This window comes from Castor canadensis, chromosome 10 (genome assembly GCF_047511655.1).
Source record: "Castor canadensis chromosome 10, mCasCan1.hap1v2, whole genome shotgun sequence".
Lineage (NCBI taxonomy): Eukaryota > Metazoa > Chordata > Mammalia > Rodentia > Castoridae > Castor > Castor canadensis.
In genome coordinates, this window is record NC_133395.1 from 61,606,541 (window position 1) to 61,631,765 (window position 25,225).

Below are 25,225 nucleotides of genomic sequence, written 5' to 3' on the forward strand. Positions count from 1 at the left end.
CATCCTTTTAAATCTTATGATAATAGAAGTCCTTACTACAAATAGGTAAACTTTATAATATAAACACCATCATGGCTACTCTACAACTAAAGTTGAGGGAAGGGTTACTTTAATCAAATGTTCCTATTTCCAGGACTACAAAGGAATCTTTATAATGTTACTGACAAAAAAAAACAAAACAAAACAATGAGCTTTATGCTGACTATTCTCACCTCACCGTCAGATGTTAGGACCAAAGAATGGTAAGACCCACAGGCAACTTCGATAACTTGCTTGTTGGACAAATTAGTAGAGATGTGACAGGGCACTAAACCATGATTTGTTGTCCCATTGCCCAGTTGGCTATATGCATTATGACCCCAGGTAAAGACTTCTCCATCTGAAAGTAAAAAGAAAGACAGCCAGCTTTCAAAACATCTACTTCACTATATGAAAATATGTATTCATGACTTCCACAAATTATAACTTAAAATTCAGCTCCAAAGACCTAATCAACTTCTCTATTCCACCAAATTTACTCTATGAGAGAATCTATTTGGAAAGCAAAACTGTCTTCTAGCTGGATGCTGGTGGCTCACACCTGTAATCCACACACAGGGGTCAGGAGGATCTCCATTCAAGGTCAGCCCAGGCAAAAAAAAGCGAGACCCTATCTCCAAATACCAAATGCAAAAAGGGGCCAGTGCAGTGGCTCAAGTGGTAGAGTGCCTTCCTAACAAACCCCCAGTACTACCAAAAAAAGAAAAAAACTGCTTTCTACCTCATAAAAACAGTATGAAATTTAAATGCATGCAGTCATAATAACTGGGAGATGGGTTTTTAATAAATAGTAGAGAAAAAACTGATAAAAGTGATAGAGAAAATATTACACTGAAAGTCAAAAGGGTAAACTTAACTCTTCTGGATCTTAGTTTTCCTTATCTATAAAATGATAGCCAAATTAATTTTTTAAATATTTTTATTATTTAACTTATTGTATAACAGAAAAATTCCTAAATCATTGTTTTATAAATTATAAAGCACACATTCACTCAAAAAAAAATACATAATTTATAATTCCCCCGCCAAAAGCCCCCCATACTTGTATCTTACATTTGCCTCTTTGTGCTACATTGTTAATAATTTTTTCTGCTCTACACTCCAGTTTATTGATCTTCTCTTTTGTGATATCCAAACTGCTACGGAACTTGTCCACTGAATTTTTGTCATCATTATATTACTTGTTTGGGTTTTCTTCAAATTTCTATGATCCCTGTAGATCCTACATTTTAATTTTTTCAAACAATAAATAGAGCTGTCCCCTTGTCTGATAATTCTAATATCTGATGTTTAACAGTCAGTCCTTCCTAGCCTTTGCTTCTATTGATTATCATTTGTTTAAACAGAATCTAAAGGAGGCCACTGATTTGGACTAGGCTCAAAAGAACAAACCAAAATGGAGTCACTCATGCTACATTTCCACATTACAAAGCAGAAACTAAGTTATTTATCTGACCTTTTCAGAAATTGAGAGCGAGAAATAACAGCCAAATTCACAAACAGGTCAGTTTCAGCCAGCAGATAATAGAGTTCCCTCTGCTTTAATCCTTGTAAGGCAGTAACTTTGAAAAGTTCAGTCTGCTCATTTTTCTTTGTTTCTGCTTTCTTCACTCTTTCTGTCCATAAACAACTTCCTCTGCTCAGCTCATGTAACAGTCATTCTATTTTATGGAGTGAAGTACTGTGTGATCGTAGAATCAACAAAGAAATGCCAATTAAAATCTTGGAGATAAATCTGTAATTCTGTCTTTTGACATATCCATGGTGCCTGGTTATCTTGGACTGTGAAAGTTATTTGTGGTGACTTCCCCAGGCAAATGCATTCATTTCCATCATGCCTTTAAGGCACTTCTGGCTCAGTACCTCAAATAAATTCAAAACTTGAGATTTCTTGGACCATCAAGTCTAATGTGAATTAAACTACAAACCCATGGTTCCAAACACTCAGGGAGAGGGGTTTCTGTTTTTTCTTTTCTTTTTTTTAAATATTTTGGTGTTTTTTGAGACAGAGTCTTGCTATATAACCCAGCCTAGCCTCAAAACAGTGATCTTCCTTCCTCATCCTCCCAAGTGCTGGTATTACAGCCGTGTGCCACCATGCCCAGCTGAGAGGGTTTACTTCACTTCCCTTTTTTGTTCTTCCCTGCTTTGCTCAGAGCAAGAACTTATGCTGAGAACTTAGGAAGTGGCTAATCCTTTCCAGAGAGTGCAGCCTTTGTGGTCCAGGCCTACTTATGAGATCGCCTATTACACTTCTTGTTGACTTGTTGACTTCATCAAAGAAAGTACAAGTCTGCTGCCATGGGCAGGCAAGCCCGTTGAAAGCAAAGTGGCCTCAAGTTCTCCTCTAAACACTTACCTGACACTTTCTCTTAAATTAGGTCTAATCGTTCTTTTCTATCTTCTCAGTACTTTATGAAATTTTTTTTAAATCTAGAAATTTAATTGTTTTCAGTGAAGAGGTGGTCTGAATAATCTCTTCTAATATTAGAAACCCCAAATCCATGGACTTTCTAACTCTAAAATGTAATCCAAATATATTACTGCACTGAATTCATGAAATTGTCATGAGAGTATTTAATTCCCTGGATTTCTAATGCCAACTTCACCTACCAATCATTATTTAAGAATCACCAAATGTTAAGTGCTAGAGGGGTTGCTGGAATCAATATTTAGTCTCAATTCATAAATCAGGAATCTAAAGTTCAAAACACAGACTTCCATGGTACAGCACCCTCATAACAATTACACTTACAAACAGAAGGGGTTACTGGGCATCTAAAATGCCCGCACTGCTAGATTCCACCTGCTATATTGCCTTGCTCTGACACACAGATACATCCATATTTCACAACGTTTTCCAACGCACAGCCTCAGGACACAGCCAGCAACTCTCCTCCCATCAGAAAGTATGCTCTAAGTTTCAGGGAGGCCCTCGTCGTGTTTCTCAGCAACTAAAGCAGTAGCTAACACTCCACTGAATTCCCATTACCTGTTGTGGCAAGGACGACGTGTGGCCCACTCCCATAGCTGAGGCAGGCTATCTTTTTGCCACTTAAGGAATCCAGTCTCCGAGGCTCAATAGTGCTCTGGACATCACCTAGCCCCAGACAGCCACTGCAGTTTGTGCCCAGCACAAAGATCTGTTGGAAAACCACTGTCAGTTCAAGTAGGTTCATTTCTGACAAGCCTATAAATTCAATTACCTCAAATACACACAGCAAACCACCATCATCAAACCACTTCATCATAGAATACAAAGAAACTTTCCATACTGTTTTTTAAACCTTGACTCCTTAATTCCCCAAGGTCTTCATTTTAATAAATCCATTACTAAAAATGGGGATGGCTGGATGTTTTTCTTCAAAATTACCTCATCATTTACTGTAGTATATAAAGCTTCATTGCCAGCACTGCCAAAGACACAAGCCTGACGAATTAACTGCAATTCTTCCTCAGAACAAAGGGAAAAGATTGGCCACTTTCCCACATCTAGCATCTTCAGTGATGACAAAGTAGCCTGCACTGGCTGAAAAGGAAAAAAAAAAAAAGTATATATATATATATATACATACATATATATATATATACACACACACACACACACACACAACTCAATTTTCTTTGCCCCCTTTACTTCTGCAGAGGAGGATTAAAACCAAGTTAAAAAGGAATAAGCCATATGTATTTGTATGTATTTCTGAGAACCTCTCACAGCTGCAGAATCACCCCCAAGCCCAGCTGCCTCAATACAGCTCTCACACCAACCAGGCGCCAGAGGCCAGGATGGAATCAGATCTCACCTCCTAATTTTCCTCTAGGACACAGGAGTCATCCAAGATTAAATCTTGGGGAGCCAAATGTTTAGCAAGTACCTTAAATATTGGCTATGTCTTAAACATAGCTGCAGAAAACAGGCTGGTTCTAAAAGCAAGAAAAGACTGACGGAGAGAGATTGGAGGGAGGACAACCACTTTATCTGCTGTCTTAGTCCTAACAAAATGAGTTCTTGGAAAAGAACAATGCTGAAGGTGACACCAGTGAAATGTTTCAGCTCCTGGGCAAGCTTCTCCTGACCTTCAGTTTAAGGTATTGCTAGGTTTACACACACACACACACACACACACACACACCACTCAGGTTTCGGATTGTTCAGAAGAAACACCCAGAAAGCGCACACACACACACACACACACACACACACAAACACACACCACTCAGGTTTCGGATTGTTCAGAAGAAACACCCAGAAAGCACAGATATTAATTTGCTAGGGCAGCTGTAACAACTAATAACTAGATGGCTTATAACAGAAACTTATTGTCTAACAGTTTTGGAGACTAAAAATTCAAGATCAAGGTATCAGCAAGTTTGGCTCCTTCTAAGGGTTGTGGGGAAAGATCCACTCCAGGCTTCACTTCTTGGCTGGTAGATAGCTGACTTCTCTGTTCACATTGTTGACCTGTATGTGTATCTCTGTGTCCAAATTTCTCCTTCTTATAAGGACACCAGTCAGACTGCATTAGCACCCTCCCTAATGACCTCATTTTAATTATATCTAGAATTACTCCATTTCCAAACAAGTTGCATTCAGGGTTGGGGTTGGGGCTCTAGTGATAGAGTACATGCTAGCAAGCGCAAGGCCCTGAGTTCAATTCTCAATAGTGCCTAATAAGTTGTATTCTGAGGTACTGAGTATTAGAGAACTTCAACATATAAATTTTGGAAGGCCACAATAAGCTCATAACAGCATATAATTAAGATCATGAATATCTGTATTTCCCAAAGAGCATTAAATGCGCACATTATAAAGTTGTCTTAAAAGAGAGTTTTTACTTATTTGGCACACTGGAAACATTTTTACTTACATACTTTTCAGCTTCTAAAAATTTTGAATATTACAATAAAATGCATAAACAACAAATATGCCACAAAATAGCATGTGTGTCCATCACTTGACTTAATGGAGCAGAATTTTCTGGCCTTTCTCATCAGCTATTAAATTCACCTTATAGGAATGAATTCTGATACAGGTGTAAGTGGGTCAGCCACTTATTTTCTACAGATCTGAGAGAATATTTGTTCTATCCACCTCGGGAGTCAGTTGAGAATGTCTGAGAGCACAATCAGCAAGGCTGCTTTTCCAAAGTCCACACCAATGGCCCCATCCTCATTACCATGAGTTACCCAGGCCCACCTTCACAGACTGCTCAAGTACAGTTCACAAGGACAGAGAGTCATTCTCTTTCACCACCATGCATTGGTTCCTTGAATAGGGTTAAGTACACAAAAAATATTGGTTAAACAAACAAATAAATGTTTGAATGGATGGCTCCACTTTCAGATTCAGAACCTGCCCTCCAATCCCACCTTCTGTAACTCCAACACCTGGTCCCTCCAGGGATTGAAGCAGGTATTCTCTGCTTCAATTGTCCCCATTTCTATTTCACCTAAGTCATCTTACCAAACACTACTCTATTATCAAGATCTCAAATTTTGAAGTTCATTCTGACCACAGCCAACAATACTAAACATGAATCCAAAGTAAGTTCTACAGTGAGGCTACAAAGCATCATAGTGGTCCCAAAGACCACTGACCTTGCAACAGAAGACAAGCAGAGCCACCATCATTTTCTTGAAGTTATAGTGGTCCCTTGGTATCCCCTAAAGACTGATTCCAATATACTCTCGGGTTCAAAAAATCCAAAGATGCTCAAGTCCCTTATGCAAAATCGCATTCTGTTTGCATATAACCTACATACATCTTCCCACATACTTTCAATCTTATCTAGATTACTTATAATCTCAAAGACAATGTAAATGCTATGCAAACAGTTAATATAATGCATTATTAGGGAATAATGATAGTAAAAGCACAAGTATCACAGGCCTAACTATACAAAACACAAATGAGACTTGAGGCAAACAAGCTCAAACAATGAGTGCTGGAGAGACTGAATCTGTGAAGTGGCAGGAAGCTGCAATGGGGTGTACCCACATATCACTTTATTCAAATGGATTCAGTGGCATACAACAAATTCAAGCCTTGCTTTTGGAAACTTTCTGGACTTTCCTCCCCTCACTCAAAGACTTTCAATCTGCAGTTGGTTGAATCTATGCATGTGGAACTGGTAGACACCGGTAGATAGAGGACCAACTAAATAGCTTTGTAAAGCCTCCCATCTTTTCTGAGCAATGTTCATGGAACTACCAAATGGCATGGCTAAAGAGATCTAAAGATCATTTTATAGCTGAGAAACCTGAAGAAGGGCCAGAGTGAGGCTGTAGTTGGCTGAATGGTACTCCCCCAAAATCCAAAACTTCTGAAACCTCAGGGGGGGTCCTTATCTGGAAATCAGGTCTTTGCAGATGTGAGGAGTTAAGGTGAAGTCATACTGGATTAGGGTAGGCCCTAAATCCAATGACTAATGTCCTTATGAGGAGAGAAGAGGGCACACAGAGACACACAGGGAAGACCAAGTGACCACGGAGTCACAGACTGGAGTGATGCATCTGTAAGTCAACAAAGACTGATGGCAGCAGCTAGGAGATTCTTTCCTCTTCAGAGGGAGCACATCCCTGATGAGGTCTTGATTGCAGACTTCTAGTCTCCAGACTGTGAGAGAATAAACTTCTGTTGTTTTAAGCTACCTGATTTTTGTTAATTTGTTACAGCAGCCCTAGAAATTAACACAGAGGCTGAGCAGCTCGTAACCAACAGCATCACCCCACGAGTTAGGCAGAGCGGATCCCGATGCCATGTTCCCCCGGCACGCCAAGGGAATCAGAAGGCCCTGGGCCAGGAACGATGCTTTCGATTATTTCTTTTCAGCAGCAGCAACAGCTGGTTCTCCTGCTCAGTTCTGAAGCAGCAGTTACTGTTCCACAATTACTTTAATCATGAGAGCCTTTTACAAAACAGTATGACTGGATATTCTCTGCAAAACAACCTTAATTTGAAATTTGGAATTTTTTCTTATGTCTCATGTATATAGGAAGCAACAATTATATGACAGATCCCTGTTTTTATTATATGTATATTTTAGGAACACAAAGACTATGTAATGACATAGGAATCCAAGAGTTTTTTTATTTTATTTTATTTTTTTAATTTTTTAATTTTTCAAGAGTTTTTTTATTAAAAAAAGAATTCTTGGGTGAATTCAACTATGATATATTTGAAGAACTTTTGTAAATGTCACAATGTATCCCTAGTACAATATTTAAAAGAAAAAAAAAAGAATTTTTTTCTCCTCTGAGAGACATTTTGTTTACTGAAAGAAAAGCAAGGCCCAAGGCAACTATACAGTGGAGGACAGAATCATGTTATATTAGATTTCAATCTAAATTTCTACTTTAAGTTACCTATCTTCTTATACCATGAAGGAATCTAATTTTCTATGAGGTCTCCTCTTTTTATTCTTTCCTTCGGTGTATTTCAAGAAGAGCCAAGTTTGGAAAGTAGTATTAAATATCTAATGCAGATGTATTAATGTCCTAGTTACAGAGTTCTTATATATTATTTCTAATCTTCAGGACATAGATACTGCTAGCTGCCTTTTACATATGTGGAAACTGAGGCACAGAAAGACTAAGTATTCCTACAAGATCAGTAGCTTTGAAGTGGGTGAGCCCAGATTTGTCTGCACACATCGTCTGCTTGCTGAGTAAGAAGTTCACATACAGTGTCACAGTACTGGTAGCCCAGTGTTTGCTCGCATTTACACAGAGTCCCAATGCCCACTTTGGGCTGTCTTCCACAAACAGGGCAGGCGGCAATATGCAAAGGCTGATTGCTGCCTCATTTTTTCTCCTTTCAAGCAGATTTTTGGATTTCATCCTGTCCTGCTACAAAATCAAATGGCTTCCTGGATGCCTAGATTCAGACTGTAAACTCTAGCCAGCTTGTAAACACCTGTCTACAAGTCATTAGGCCACATGTACAAATATCTAAAGTACCCTCCCATGACTGTGACTACTAGAATCTGAGTGCGTGTGTGCGCGCAAGCGTGCGCCTGTGTGTTTAATGTAGCCTGCAGTCTGTACATTTATTAAAAGATGCCACTGGTCAAGGCACAGGCAGGTATGATAGGTAGTATCTTTGAACAAAGATTCAAAAATAAGATATAATCGTTCCCTTCTAGGAAGTCACAATTCAATGGAAAATAAGTAATTACAATAAAGTAATAAAGTAATTACTAAAAAAGTAATAAAAAGTAATAAAGTAATAAGTAATTACAATAAAGTAATAAAGTAATTACTTTAGCCTAAGTACACCAGACAAGTCAATACAGTGCTATTTAAATCTGTCAGATGCTGGTTGCTGGACATTGGTCATCAAAGACCTATGGGTTTAAGCCTGTGAGGAGACTGTTGCATAGGAAAGTGATCACTTAATTTACAAAATGCATATATTTATACTTTTTTGAAGTAAATACTTAACAGTAGTCTCAGGAATTATGGCCTCTTTGTTCACAGAAGAATACATGCTTCTGCCCAACACGCTCATGAAACAAGGTGCAAAAATTCACCACACAGTACTTGTAAGAGCCTGCATGCTGGTAGTGTCTCTGCAGAGGTCCCCAGCTGCTCTGTGTCCCACTGTCAGGGAAAAGACTGACTGAGCAAGAGCTGGGCAAGGACAAGAGACAAACTTGTGCGGAGAAACAAGGGCTCTGGGGAAATAAGAGTCTGGTAATATTCATCATTACGATTGTGTCCCTAGAATTCAGTACTAGAGTGGCCCAGGTCCACCCTCTCCAGCATAAGCCCAGGCCAGTGTTCTTTTACTACTGAGCTTACATGCAGTCTACCTCCCCCAGGGGTAGCTGGCATTCTTTGGGAAATGCAAAATAGTGAGACTTTCTTAAAGAAAATATAACACAGGAAATAGATCTGCCATAAAAGTAGAGATTGAGATCATCCTACTAGTCCTTTGAGTATGTGTTCCCAGTATAGCCATGCTTCTGCATCAATATGGGGAATACACTGGATGACCACACTTCACTTGATTACAGACAACTGCCAAGTTGTCACAACTCAATTTAAAATACAGCCCAAGAACATCAGGCATGACAGTATATGCCTGTAATCCCAGCACTATGGACAGAGGCTGAGGCAGGAGAACAAGAGCTTGGGAACAGCCTGGACTACAATAGTGAGTTTTAGGCCAGCCTGGACTATAAAGCAAGACACTGTCTCAAAATGCCAAAATAAATATATTAATTAATTAAAATATATCCTGTGAAAATTGAACCAAAAATTACATGTTGGGCATGCCTAGAAAACAATTTTTTAAGGGAAAAAAATAATAACTTATCTTTTGAGGACTTCCTAGCAGTCCTCACACTTTGTATGTGAATTTGATCCTATGAATCTATTATTTCGTGAAATCTTTTTCCAGGGAAAATTAAGAACTTTTAAATTAGTATTTTATAAGTCTCTCGAGCTCTATCATTACTTTTAAAGCTACTTTTGGACAATCCTACACAGTGATCATACTTTGAGTCAGCCACAGTAAGGCTGCGGTTGAGTTTCAAAGACTTTGCTTTCTTTGTGCATTATGCTAGTTCTGTATAATTATATTTGCATCTTTTATTAAATTTTGACCTTTTATTTAAAAAGAGTATAAAAGCAACAAAAGAAAGTGACAGTTAATATTAAGCTGTTCAATGGTGATGAGCAGATAGTTTGTAAATTTAATAAAATAACACAAGACAGGAATCCATAGACACGCTGAAAGATGTGAAACTTTAGTATCAGTTGGGCACTGGCTGAACTTAAGCTGGCTGACTGTAATATTCAAATGTGATGGAAAAGAATAAATTAAAGGATACCTATAATGAATTAAGAACATATCTTCTGAAATTACATATTTTATACATACTTTTAATCTTTGGGAAAGTAATGAGTATTGTTCAATTCAGACCTCTTTTCAGGAGAGCACCATTTGTGACTGCAGGTCTGTACTCCTAATCTAGCACACATATCACTGTCTCTGGGAATCCTTTCTCTTCCCCTCAAATGATATCAGTTCCTTGCCAAGTGTCAGTGGCTCACACCTGTAATCCTGTAATCCTACTTTAGAGGCCAAGATCAGGAGGATCAAGGTTCAAAGCCAGCCCAGGCAATAGTTCATGAGACCCCATGTCCTAAATAACCAGAGTGAAATGGACTGGAGGTGTGGCTCAAGCAATGCTATCAGTTCCCTACTGGACCCTTCAGCATCCTACACCCCACAGTAATGATCTACTGGTATGTCAGTCACTCACTGTGAGCCCCTCACAGATGGACACCAGCCCACGAATCAGGTGACCAAAACATATTTGATGAAGTATATTTCATGCAACAGAATACACATGCTCCAAGGGCATGCTTTATTCTAACCTTGCCACCTTCTCCATAGAAAAGAGGAAGTTCTTCTTCCATATGGACTCAGTCTTGTGAGGTCCCTGAAGAAAAAGTATGTGGTACAATCAGGATACCATATATCAAATGAAACTAGGCAGAATAAAAATTACTTCTAAACCAGGCACCTGTAGTCTTGGTACTTGGGAGGCTGAGGCAGGAAGACTGCTTTGTGGGCAACATAAATAGACCTGAGAACCCAAATTAAAAAAAAAGCAAAGAAATTACTTTACTTCTAATTAACAGGTAAGATAAGTGAAGCTCACATTATGGTGAAGGAAAGAGAGAAGGGAATTAAGTTTTAGGCATTGGAGTTCACAGCTATAAAACCCATAAGATGTCTTAACTATTATGGAACTATCATGGGAGTCATCCTGCTGAGGTCTGGAAAAGTAATCCCAACATAAATGTAGGCCCTCTTGTTTATAAGGAAATAAGTAGAACATTTTCATTTCAGAGTTTACTTTGTATAAGTAAAGAAAAATAAATTTGAGACCTTGGTCAAATTTTCTCTGGGATCAGAAAGTTCCAAATCACTGTGAAGACCAGACTTGTCAATTTTCAGCTCCACTGAGGAATATATGATTTGCTAAGCTGGAGGGGGGGAAAAAATGAATGAGTGAATGAATGAATATGAATTTTTTATCTTGGACTTTAACAAAAAAGTCTGAAATAACAACCACCAAGTATGCAGCAAGAGCACTGAATGTTCTTGCCTTGCTAACCATCTCATAATGATTCCTTGTCACCATGAGGAAGTGACCACAGGATCTGAAGTGACAGCAGGAGCAGCCCTCTGGGAAGAGAAGCAGCATGTCTGCATTGCGGTTCAGTCATTACACAGTTAACTATCTCATCACCAAATTAAATATAAATAAAATATTATCTCTCCCAAAGCAACTTAATAAAACTGTATCTAGTAATGTTAAATTTTTTTTTGGTAATTGACTAGGTTGTATCCAATTTACTTAAATACAATCTATATTTCAAGTACTAACATCAGAACACTTTATCTTATATTTGTTGCAGTACACTAAGAACCTTACAAGACACCTGAATAGACCTATAACACAAAATGAAATTGAAGCATCAATCAAGAGTCTCCCCAAAAAGAAAAGTCCAGGACCTGATGGATTCTCTGATGAATTCTATCAGACCTTTAAAGAAGAACTGATACCAACCCTCCTTAAACTGTTCCACGAAATAGAAAGGGAAGGAAAACTGCCTAACACATTTTATGAAGCCAGTATTACACTTATCCCAAAACCAGGCAAAGACACCTCCAAAAAGGAGAACTATAGGCCAATCTCCTTAATGAACATTGACGTAAAAATCCTCAACAAAATAATGGCAAACCGAATTCAACAACACGTCAAAAAGATTATTCACCACGACCAAGTAGGCTTCATCCCAGGGATGCAGGGGTGGTTCAACATACGAAAATCAATAAACGTAATAAACCACATTAACAGAAGCAAAGACAAAAACCACTTGATCATCTCAATAGATGCAGAAAAAGCCTTTGATAAGATCAAACACCATCTCATGATAAAAGCTCTAAGAAAACTAGGAATAGAAGAAAAGTACCTCAACATTATAAAAGCTATATATGACAAATCTACAGCCAGCATTATACTTAACGGAGAAAAACTAAAACCATTCCCTCTAAAATCAGGAACCAGACAAGGATGCCCACTATCTCCACTCCTATTCAACATAGTACTGGAATTCCTAGCCAGAGCAATTAGGCAAGAAGAAGGAATAAAAGGAATACAAATAGGTAAAGAAACTGTCAAAATATCCCTATTTGTAGACGACATGATCCTATACCTTAAAGACCCAAAAAACTCTACTCAGAAGCTTCTAGACATCATCAATAGCTATAGCAAGGTAGCAGGATATAAAATCAACATAGAAAAATCATTAGCATTTCTATACACTAACAATGAGCAAACTGAAAAAGAATGTATGAAAACAATTCCATTTACAATAGCCTCAAAAAAATTCAAATACCTAGGTGTAAACCTAACAAAAGATGTGAAAGACCTCTACAAGGAAAACTATACACTTCTGAAGAAATAGACTGAGGAAGACTATAGAAAGTGGAGAGATCTCCCATGCTCATGGATTGGTAGAATCAACATAGTAAAAATGTCGATACTCCCCAAAGTAATCTACATGTTTAATGCAATTCCCATCAAAATTCCAATGACATTCATTAAAGAGATTGAAAAATCTACTGTTAAATTTATATGGAAACACAAGAGGCCACAAATAGCCAAGGCAATACTCAGTCAAAAGAACAATGCAGGAGGTATCACAATATCTGACTTCAAACTATATTACAAATCAGTAACAATAAAAACAGCATGGTACTGGCACAAAAACAGACATGAAGACCAGTGGAACAGAATAGAGGACCCAGATATGAAGCCACACAACTATAACCAACTTGTCTTTGACAAAGGCACTAAAAATATACGATGGAGAAATAGCAGCCTCTTCAACAAAAACTGCTGGGAAAACTGGTTAGCAGTCTGCAAAAAACTGAAACTAGATCCATGTATATCACCCTATACCAAGATTAACTCAAAATGGATCAAGGATCTTAATATCAGACCACAAACTCTAAAGTTGATAGAGGAAAGAATAGGAAATACTCTGGAGTTAGTAGGTATAGGTAAGAACTTTCTCAATGAAACCCCAGCAGCACAGCAACTAAGAGATAGCATAGACAAATGGGACCTCATAAAGCTAAAAAGCTTCTGTTCATCAAAAGAAATGGTCTCTAAACTGAAGAGAACACCCACAGAGTGGGAGAAAATATTTGCCAGCTACACATCAGACAAAGGACTGATAACCAGAATATATAGGGAACTTAAAAAACTAAATTCTCCCAAAACTAATGAACCAATAAAGAAATGGGCAAGTGAACTAAACAGAACTTTCTCAAAAGAAGAAATTCAAATGGCCAAAAAACACATGAAAAAATGCTCACCATCTCTAGCAATAAAGGAAATGCAAATTAAAACCACGCTAAGATTCCACCTCACCCCTGTTAGAATAGCCATCATTAGCAACACCACTAACAACAGGTGTTGGCGAGGATGCAAGGAAAAAGGTGGGAATGTAAACTAGTACAACCACTCTGGAAAAAAATTTGTAGGCTACTTAAAAAGCTAGACATTGATCTACCATTTGATCCAGCAATACCACTCCTGGGGATATACCCAAAAGACTGTGACACAGGTTACTCCAGAGGCACCTGCACACCCATGTTTATTGCGGCACTATTCACAATAGCCAAGTTATGGAAACAGCCAAGATGCCCCAGCACTGACGAATGGATTAAGAAAATGTGGTATCTATACACAATGGAATTTTATGCAGCCATGAAGAAGAACGAAATGTTATCATTCGCCGGTAAATGGATGGAATTGGAGAACATCATTCTGAGTGAGGTTAGCCTGGCCCAAAAGACCAAAAATCGTTATGTTCTCCCTCATATGTGGACATTAGATCAAGGGCAAACACATCAAGGGGATTGGACTTTGAACACATGATAAAAGCGAGAGCACCCAAGGGAGGAGTGAGGATAGGTAAGACACCTAAAAAATTAGCTAGCATTTGTTGCCCTTAACGCAGAGAAACTAAAGCAGATACCTTAAAGCAACTGAGGCCAATAGGAGAAGGGGACCAGGAACTAGAGAAAAGGTGAGATCAAAAAGAATTAACCTAGAAGGTAACACACACACACAGGAAATTAATGTGAGTCAATGCCCTGTATAGCTATCCTTATCTCAACCAGCAAAAACCCTTGTTCCTTCCTATTATTGCCTATACTCTCTCTACAACAAAATTAGAAATAAGGGCAAAATAGTTCCTGCTGGGTATTGAGGGGGGGGAGAGGGAGGGGGCAGAGTAGGTGGTAAGGGAGGGGGTGGGGGCAGGGGGGAGAAATGACCCAAGCCTTGTATGCACATATGAATAATAAAATAAAATAAAAAGAACCTTACAAGAGATAAAAACAATAATCAGAGGGCTGGAGGTGTGGTTCAAGTAGTAGAGCACCTGCCTGGCAAGCACAAGGTCCTGAGTTCAAACCCCAGCACCATCAATAAAAAACAAAAAGCAATAATCAAATGAGGTCTGTTTTTTATATGTATATAATATGACAACATGTCATTGGCAACTGACCATTTACTACTAAGGCCATGTCTAAGAACTTCTAAACTTCTAAAACCAGTTTTAGTTTTTTATCTTAAAAAACCTTTTCTTAATTGTGAAAAAAATACTAGGTCAACTCTTTTTTGGAGGGTAGGGGTTACTGGGCTTTGAACTTGGGACCCTGCACTGTAGGTGAAGGTGAAATCTTAACAGTGGTCCTTAACAGTGTTTTATGCATCTTTGAGGATATTAGTAATTTTTTTCAGCAGCTGTAAATACGTCTCTCAGAATATAAGGTAAGCAACAATAATATATTCAGAAAAATTACAATGCAACTATGGTGCTTAGTAGCAAATATGTATGTATGCATTTATTTATTTTTACAGTACTGAGGATTAAACCTAGGGCTTTGCACTACCTAGGTATCATTATTTCTGATGTCTAGAAACAAGTAAAAAAGACATGCTTATCTTTAAAAGGAGTCCTTAGAAGATTCTCACTTGTAAATTTCTAAAACTTGACCTTGTTACAATATGGAACGATATTTTGCAATATTTAATCAATACTACATTTTATCTATGTCATTTTAGCATACCTATTTAAATCCTAACTTACTGTAAAGCTCAGTATGGCCGCCACTGAATTTCACATCAATGTGATTCCACAACACTTTGTTTTTTTTTTTACTTCATTAATGGTAGTTTTCATATTCTGCCTCATGTGTTGCTGTTGTTCTTATATGATTTACATTCTCTTTTAATTTGCAAACTCTTTGAGTGGACCATGATTTGCTTCTATCACCACCACAACACAGATCAGAGCAGAATATACTGTATACCCTGAAATAGCTTTAGCAAGTTGGAAGAGTGGCTCAAGTGGTAAAGCATCTGCTCAGCAAGCATAAGGCCCCGAGTTCAAACCCCAGTACCACCAAAAAAGGAAAAGAAAAGAAAGCATTCTTAGAGTACAGCTCTATTTTGGAGCCTGCCTGCTGAGGATTTTTTTGGTTTGACAGTGCTGGGAACGGAACACAGGATCGCACACACACTTGGCAAGCACTGTACCAGAGCTACCCCTCCAGCCAGAGGAGTTCTTTTTTGCCTCTTCCTAACTAAAAACATCTGTTCCTTGTCTGCCCTCAAATTTACTGTATCAACAGATTAAAAAGAGAAATGGGAGGGGCTGGAGGTGTGGCTCCTGCCAAGTATGTGCTAGCTTCAATCCCACAACTGAAAAAGAAAAAAGAGAAGGAGAAAGAAGAGTAGAGGAAAATAATCCAAAGGCAAAGCAAATAAAAATATTTTAAAAGAAAAGGGAAGGCTGGTGGAGTGGCTCAAGCCCTGCAGCACTGGCCTAGCGGTCTGGAGGTCCAGAGTTCAAGACCCAGGACCACTTAAGTGAAAATAAATAAATAAATAAAAGGAAATAACAGAGAGAAGGAAAAAGAACCAATGTAGAAGGGTGACTGGCCTCACTACACTTCAGGTCCCGTTCCCAGCAGAAGGGAAACTTGCTAGTGTGCTAAAATCCAGGACCAGCAATCCTGAGTTTTTACAAAGAACTCTTTTCAGTGTCTTTTATCAATTTCAGGTATAATAAACTCTTAAAAATTAGCTATTCTGTGCAGGGGAAGAGGCTCACACCTGTAATCCCAGCTACTTGGGAGGTGAACAGCAGGATCGTAGTTCCAGGCTGGCCCAGTTACGTGTCAGTCAGCTGTGTCATTTTGATAAAATACCTGAGATAAACAACTTAAAAAGAGGAAAGATTCATTTTGAGCCACGAGCCCAGCTCTTTTTGCTTGAGTTATTTTTAAATACAGCCTCACATTTATGCCCAGCTGTCCTGGACCGACACCCTCCTACTTGTGCCTTTGGGTAACTGGAATGATAGGTGTGCACCATTATGCCTGACTTTACTGGTTGAGATGGGGTGTGGCTCACGTGCTAAAGCACATGTATAGCAAGTACAAGGACCTGAGTTCAAATCCCAGTACGAAGAAAAAAAATTAGCCATTCTGGAGCTATGTATATAGCTCAAGCAGTAGGGCAAGACCTTCAATCCCCGGTATTGCCAAAAAACAAAAAAAGAAAAGAAAAGAGAAAGAAAAAGATAGCCATTCTGTTTATCTCATCAGATTAAAGTATAGTTGCCTGTATGGCATATGGAAATTACCATATTCAAAGAAATACCATTCGTAAGATTCAGTTAACATTAAATACAAGATTAGTATAATTTCATGGCCTAGTGGAACAGCTCAAGTGGTAGAGCACCTGCCTAGCAAGCATGAGGCCCCATGTGCCACCAAAAAAAAGTATGTATATAATTTCATGTTTTATGATTTAAAAGCCCTTTAAGACTTAAAAGTGATTCAGTATTAACTATTCTACAATAATACAGAAAAATTGTTAAATTCCCTAGTTTTGTATAGAAAATGGTTGGCTTTTTCCCCATAATTCCAATGTGGTACACACATAGTTTGACTATGTGGAGATTATAGTTACCCTACCCTGTTATCCACATGAACATTGCCAGGCTACTATTTCTAACACTGTAGAAGTAGATAAGCACAGCCTTTAAAAAAAAAAAAAAACCCACAATCTACATACAGAAAATCACATTCAGGATGTAATAAGCATATATTCCAAATAACAACAGTAACAATAACACTTAAAAGTTACCTTGTGTCGGACATTAAGTGCTAACAGTATTTCATTTAATCTTTATAATATCCTAATAAATAACCACAGGTATACGGTAAAATCATTGCCTCTATTTTATGGATATGTTTCAATAACTTGAGCAAAAGTCACCAGCCAATCAGGATCAGAGTTAGTATTAAACCCAGAATAGATTCAGTCCTTCCTCTTTGACCCTCTACGGTATTGTTCAGATAATTTAAGTTTTTCCTGTCTACATTCCAAATAGTTCTATTTTATATGGACTAGTTAGGACAAGTCCCTCAAAAAACATTTGTACCTGATTATTCTAAATTTCTGGAGCCCACTATTTGATCATCTTTAATCTTATTCCTTCTAGATCCTTATAAAGTTGTCTTCTAAAACAAAGTTAATGCAGCTGAAAATATAAATACATAAATTCCATTAAAAGAAAAACAGAATACTCCATCTTGTAAATTTAACAATCTGTTATTAATCTGAGAAGAATATTTTTAAATTGTATCAGCTCTATTAAGAAAAAGTCAGCAGTAGAGGTACTCAAATAAAATGGTAAAATATAATTTTTAAGTCAAGTCAGAGCTTTTGGATATTATATTTTCTAAGTTCTAAGAGAGCTTTTAACAATTTAGACAGTGAAACATATGTAAAAGCGCATACTAAAGAAAGTTTAATCTGTACTATTTCAACATAGAAAATGAAAGAGAAACCACATGGAAAGTAAAAAACCTTTCAACCTTTCAGAAACACAGAAAATATATTTATGACTTTAGGTCAGGGAAAAGATTTCCAAAATAAGATATGAAAGCATAAACCACAAAGAAAAGACTGGTAAATTTGAACAATGGGAAAATTATGCCACAGAATAGAAGATATTATATACAACTGACAGTTGGCAAAGGATTAGTATCTAAAGTATATAAAGAATGCCTGAAGCAACTGAGGCCAATAGGAAAAGGGGAACAGGTACTAGAGAAAAGGTTAGATCAAAAAGCATTAACCTAGAAGGTAACACCCCCGCACAGAAAATCAATGTGAGTCAATGCCCTGTATAGCTATCCTTATCTCAACCAGCAAAAACCCTTGTTCCTTCCTATTATTGCTTATACTCTCTCTACAACAAAATTAGAAATAAGGGCAAAATAGTTTCTGCTGGGTATTGGGGGGGGAGAGGGAGGGGGCGGAGTGGGTGGTAAGGGAGGGGGTGGGGGCAGGGGGAAGAAATGAACCAAGCCTTGTATGCACATATGAATAATAAAAGAAAAATGAAAAAATAATAATAATCATAATAAAATTTTAATCTAAAAAAAAGAATGGAAATAAATTGTGAGATCAAAAAATAAAAATAAAAATAAAATAACCAAGATCAAGTAAAAAAATAAAAATAAAAAAAAAATAAAGAATGCCTGAATATCAAAAGAACAATACAACATGATTATGAAATGGGCAGAGAATAATGCTATTCACAGAAGAAGAAAATAATAAACATATTAAAAGATACTCAAATTCACCGTGGAATTTATCATGGAAATGCAACCAGAGTGAAATCAATTCTACCCATAAGATCTGCAACATTACAAAGGGACAAAACCTCATACCATAGAGGACACTGATCAAAAGACACACTCACATCATTGTAAATTAGTACAATCACTGTGGAGAGTAATGTCACAGTATTTAGATCACCACAACATCTTTTCATCTTTTTTGACACATATAAAGTAACTTGTTGTAGTTTGAATCTTACATGTTCCTCAAAAGCTCATTTATTGAAGGCTTGGTCTCCAATGCAGCAGTGCTCAGAGGTAGGGCCTTTGGAAGATAATTGGATCCTGAGAGCTCTGACTTCATCAACAGATTGATCCACTAATGGATTCATAGCTTCATGGGATATTGGGAGGCAGCAGAAACTTTGGGGGAGGTGCTCGTTGGAGGAAGGAGGTCACTGTCTCTCCCTCTAGGATTAAGGGCCACACCATGAGGTGAGCAGCTGTGCCCCACCAAGTGAGCCCTACCATGATGTACTGCCTTGCCATGGGCCCTGAGCAATGAGACCAAACAACAATGAACTGAAACCTCTGAAACTGTGATTCAAAATAAATCTTTCCTCTTTTTAAGTTGTTTATCTCAGGTATTTTATCAAAATTACCCAGCTGACTAACATGTAACTGAAATAGAAATTTCACAAAATAATTCTTACTACTACATCAAATGCATGGTGACATCTTTTTCATTTTGTCTATTTTATGCTCTTCTGTGCTATCCTGCACTGTCCTACTTTATCCTGTTCTACTTCAATGTAAACAAAAATGTTGGATAAATGATTTCAAAATCATTAATGAATCATGCCCCATTGTTTGGAAGAACTGACCTAGATGAACTCTATAGAGTATATACAATTGCTTGCAAGAGCAAAAAAACAAATAAGAAATAAGAGTTGACTAACAGAATCTAACAAGAGAACTGACAAACTACCATACGAATACTATAGAACAATTAAAACAAATTATGTAGAATCAACAATGCTGACCAATTGCTATGTCACAAAGTAACACAAAAAATATACCATTTGATAAAATTTTAAAACATGCATGAAACAATACCTCTTTAGTGTATTGTAGATACACGTGTGGCTGGACATTGATGGGGATGTTTTTCATTGGAAAGTTTTGATGGAGGTAATGTCAAAAGTAAAAGATCCCAGAGCTAGGTATGTGGTTCAAGTGGTAGAGTGCCTGCCTAGCAAGTGTAAGGCCCTGAGTTCAAACCCCAGGACCACCAAAAAAGAAAAAGAATTTTTTTAATCTCATGTAATTCTATCGGTGAATGTTTATGCTATGGATTGTCCATTAACAAGATAGTTTTCAAGATTTTTAAGCTTAAATTAAGGAATTTATCGCAGTTTGAGGAAATAGATTACCCAATATCAAAACAAAATCTTAGAATCGGGGTAACACCAATTTGATTTTGTCCAATTCCATGGACACAGGAATTGGAACAAAGTATTGATAATGGCAATTCATAAACCATAATTTCTTCACCATCTCTAAAATAAAATTTTATCAATGTTACAGGAGAATAATAACATAAAGAGTATTATTTTACATGCCATCAAAAAAAAACCCAAATTAGAAAAAAAAAAGTTAACATTAGAATAACAATACTGTGTTTTCTACTTCTGGTCTGTCTGCTTATAAAATTCCCCTTTTAATGCATAGGAGGGCAGTGTTTCTTGTAGACAGAGGCTGGCATTTGTATGTATTGGCATATGCAATGACAGAGTCATAGCATAAGATCATTCCAGAGATCCTACTATGGCATGATAGAAAGATCATCTTATTATCCTATTACGTTACTTTATTATTTTTTCCCCTTACCTATTTGTTTTGGGATATATGACTTACCTCATGTATATAGGTGTTTGAATTAAAAGTACTTTGTGCTTTGTAAAGTAAATTTCCTGCACATTTCTTCATTTTGTTCAAATGTAATAAAAATGGTATTACAGGTTCTTACTGTACCAACACTTACCATGCAATAGAGAGAGAACATGGGAGGGTCAGGACCAAACATAAGCTATTGCTGCTTATCTTTGCCAATCCATGCTCTAAGTCGGACACTCAAAAGCCAATGTTGCAAGTTTTTGCAAACATGGGAGGGTCAGGACCAAACATAAGCTATTGCTGCTTATCTTTGCCAATCCATGCTCTAAGTCGGACACTCAAAAGCCAATGTTGCAAGTTTTTGCGAAAGTAATTTTTCAAAGCCAAATATCTATCAAGGTCATGTGTTACATGACATATCTTATTCCAGTTATTTTCCTAAACTTGTATGGGTCAACAATTTATTTCCAAATTATCCTTGTTTGAGACAGTGAACTCCTTCTTTAAACATACTGCATGTTGACAGTTTTCTCTAACCTTAATAACTATACAGGACTAGGAGACAAGAAGATGGTCTTTTTATAATGTGACAAACATGTCCAATCCTAATCCTCAGAGAATAGAAAGGATAATTCATTTCCCTATACAAAGCATACGACAGTCTGTACATGGTTTTTGGTAATCAGCATTACTCAGTGTGCCTGCTACACAATGTGTCATCTTACTTAATAATACCTGACCTACATGAGGTAAACAGATTATACATTCATTTGCCTAACTCATTCAACAAATATTGATCTATTGCCTGTAGTAGACAATAAGTGGAAAGCAAATACGTAAAAGAGAAAACACAATAATGTGGAGCAAAGGAATATCCAGCTCTTAGGGTTCATACCCACTTACCCAGCCCATGTGGGCCTTAGGAGCCAATAGGCCCTGAGTTCAAACTCTGAGCCCCCAACCCCCCCCAAAAAAACCTGACATTTTACAGTTAATCAGGAGCTTCCAAATGCTGATAGCTATTCTTTAGAAGTGATCCCAGAAGAAAAAAATTAGGAATTTCTACAGAGAACTCTCAGTGTTAGTTGCTCTTAGATCCAATTTGATAGAATGAGGTCAGCTCTGAAGCCATGATTGAGAAACATAATATATACCTTTTTTTAAAAAAAGGTTCTTCTGCAATATAGAATCCAATGCTACTAACAAATTCTCCCACTTGGGCAACACATTAAATGATGCTTATCTAATCAAAGAAACAGAAAATTAAACAAAATTAATGTCTTATAGCACCACCACAGTTTATAGACTCATTTAAGAACCTCACATCTAGTAAATGTCAATGGGATAATAATGAACCCCAAATCTATGCTTTGCTGAGTCACTGGATGGTATCACTAATTGCTTTTTTAGTGTTATCCTTAAGTTATAGCAAATATAAATATATATAATACAAAATAATAAAACATGATCCTAATTGTCACTTGCAAAAAAGGACAGTGTTGCTGTAATTTAGCTCCTCTTGAATGAGTTCCTGGACATCAACACTAAATAATAGCAGATACCTACATAGTTGCTAATTAAAATGGAACAAATATAAGTGAACAAAACTAAAAAACTAAAAGAACAATGAAAACTAATTCATTCAACAACTACTGCACAACCTCAACGGATACAGCACTGCCATTTGTTTATGAAAAGCAGCAAACTTAGATTTAGAACTCCAAAACACAGTTGCTATTTTAATTATTTATTTGTAAAAAAGGTTTCCAAATTTCACCAAGAGTTTTGGGCAGACTGGTCTAAAGCAACACTGTATTTACTTTGAAGAAACTACCAAGCTCCTCAATACTGGCCTTTTCAACCACACACAGCGAAAATTGTCACTTTCACATATGAAAAATATTTAACAAACCATAAAAAAAATTTAAGGGCTGGTGGAGTGGCTCAAGTGGTAGAGCACCTGTCTAGCAAGCATGAGGCCTTGAGTTCAAACCCCAGTACTGCAAAAAAAAAGAAAATTAAGTTGTTATATGAATAACATGAGCTGCTACGTGATAAATCCATTTGCAATTTAGTTCCTTATAAACTAATCCAATTTTTTAAAGAGATGTTAAGATACCTGATAAATGTGAAGGATGGTGACATCTGTCACAATGATCATCCTGAGGACTCCCATGAAAGACACAATAGAGCATGCTAATGAAAATTTTCTCCCAGAAGGATACTGAATTCTACACCCCAGTTCTCCAACCTTCAACACCACCTTCAATTTATCCCAGACTCCCAGTCACCATGCTGTCTAAAATTGCAACCCATGTCTGCACTCCAATTCCTTCTGTTTCACTTTTTCATAGCATTTATAATTTTCTGACATAAATGGTGATTTTTTTAACATCATTTTCACCAGAATATAAATTCCAGAAGGATCTTTTGGGATAAATCCCAAGCACCTAGGGCAGAACCTGACACAAAATAAATATTTGTTGAATGAATCCACGGTCAGGACAAAATCTCTCTGAACATTAAATTCCAATTTCATTTATAAAGCTAACAAACACCTGTCAAGCTCTGATTATGGGAGAGACAGATGACAAGCGTACAAGTATATAATATCAGATAGCGATCCGGTGCTACAGAGGCAAAAGAGCAGAGTAAGAGGTTGGAGAACCAGAGCAATGCTATTTCAGATGGGGCAGCCACTTCTCTGAAGTGATCATAATTGTTTGAAGACTTGAATACAGTCCGGTGCCATGCACACTTGGGTGAAGTAGAAAAGTAAGCTTTGAGCATGTCGGAAATAGCAAATGCTCAGGCCAAGATGGTTAAAGCCCGCTTGGCAAGTCCATCAACACCCACAGGGCCTGGGTCGGGTGGAGTGAGCGGGGCTGTATCATTGCCTTCCCTGCTACTTAATACATAGGGTGCCTAGTACGTAGGAAAGAGACTGCAGTTCACCTAGAGAATTCGGATCCTCCAAGTCTTTTTTATTCCAGTCTCCAAATGTCTGTACCTGCACATTTTATGACTGCAAGGCACATAGTAATTACATTATTACAAACACTTCACAGTTGTCCCAGGTGTCACAATTTACATAACTAAGAACCACAACCCAGAGAGGTGTAAAGCCAAGCAGGAACTCAGTATTACGACGATGTAATGCTAGAGGAGTCAATAAACGTGAACTAGGGACTGTCACTTTGGAGTCTAAGCGAAAGAGCAATGTTCCAAGGCACTGTGAACTTGACCACTCTTATTCAGAGGAAAAAGATTAAGAGAAGGCAGGCATGATACAAGGCAGCTCTAGTACATGCACTTTGTTACAGTCTTCGAGTCAAACTGTTACAACAATTTTTATAACTGTGCAAAGTACAAAAGCAAAGAATCCACTCTGGACTCGCCTTCCACCTCAGGCAGGAAGGTCTACGTCCTCTAAGACAGAGAGTTTTCAACATCCGAAAACCTCCACTTCCGGTCTGGGCGCAGCTGTGTCTCCTAGATAAAGAGGTGCGGCGATTTCTCCCAGTCTCTCCATATCTGTTCCAAAACAACTTCGCGTGGCAAGCAAACTTTCCGCGCTATCCTTCCAGGGGCCAAAGGTCTAAAAGCATAAATTGCCACCGAGTCGCTGGGGCACGGGAGCCAGACAACAGGTGACACGGGTCGAGGCGACAGAAATGACAACATCGGCAGCCTACACTGAGCGATGAGTGCAAACAGAAGGAGAAACAACTAGGGTCGCTGCTTATCACAGACGCCTGAGACAAGCAGCAGCCTCCAGGGAAGCAACAGCCCGGGAAAGACGCCAAGCGCGACCCCCCAGGCCATGGACTTGCGCATGCGTAGTAACGCACCGGCTCAGCGCTTTGGAGGGAATGAGTCCCCACAACCAAGCGCACCACCCTAGCCGCGGACTCGCGCATGCGCAGCGCAGTGCAGCCTCGGCCAGTGGCCTGGGCAAGGGTGTAGCCTCCGAGCTTCCCACCCAGCCCCCACGCAGTGGACTTGCGCATGCGCGATAACGCCTAGGCCCTGGGCTGGGGCGCAGTTCTCGCCCCCGCGGCCGCTTCGCTGCGGTTACGGCGGCCAGGGCGGGGTAGGCTGTTGTTGGCACACCTGAAAGCTGCCAGCTTCTGGTTCCGCGCCTCCCCTCAGCCTCCCACACCATTTTTCCACCTTCCTACCTCAGCGCAGGCCCGAGCCGCGTCCTCTCCGCCTCCTGCGTCGCGGTTACTGCTTGGTCAAGGGCCCTGCTCCGCGACGAGTTGGCGCCTCCCCCTGTAGCGGCCCGGCCTCGGCTGGTTGCGCTCCGGTGCCCGGCCGGGAGGGGAAGGAGTGGGAGCGCGGCCGAGGGGAGGGGGCCTGGACAGCGCCTGCCCCTCCCCCGCCCTCCCTGGCCACCCCCGCCCCTCGGACCAGACCCTGGGGACTGCGCACCGCGCCGCCCGCCGGTCCACCTCCGCCTTTTCCTGAAGTCCCCCGTGGGACAGACACCCCACCTTCTCCAGGGTTAGGGTTCTCCAGGGTTCCCAAGTTTGAGGGAATTTAGGGTCT

General features: G+C 38.7%; 1 protein-coding gene across 4 annotated transcripts in view; it reads right to left on the reverse strand.

Moving 5' to 3' along the window:
• The window catches only part of Rcbtb2 (RCC1 and BTB domain containing protein 2), a 42,816-nt gene extending 17,803 nt beyond the window's left edge, over positions 1 to 25,013 (reverse strand). The window contains exons 1-6 of one of the 4 annotated variants that reach the window (XM_074043391.1): positions 24,856 to 25,013; positions 10,943 to 11,040; positions 10,426 to 10,490; positions 3,413 to 3,568; positions 3,032 to 3,182; positions 213 to 379 (exon numbers count right to left, since the gene is read on the reverse strand). In XM_074043391.1, the coding sequence (XP_073899492.1) occupies positions 213 to 379; positions 3,032 to 3,182; positions 3,413 to 3,568; positions 10,426 to 10,467 (516 nt within the window). In that variant the 5' untranslated portion in view covers positions 10,468 to 10,490; positions 10,943 to 11,040; positions 24,856 to 25,013. The remainder of the gene's footprint in view (positions 1 to 212; positions 380 to 3,031; positions 3,183 to 3,412; positions 3,569 to 10,425; positions 10,491 to 10,942; positions 11,041 to 24,855) is intronic. The other 3 variants (XM_020170855.2, XM_074043392.1, XM_020170857.2) reach the window with 3 other exon arrangements.
• Positions 25,014 to 25,225: the final 212 nt, after the last annotated feature.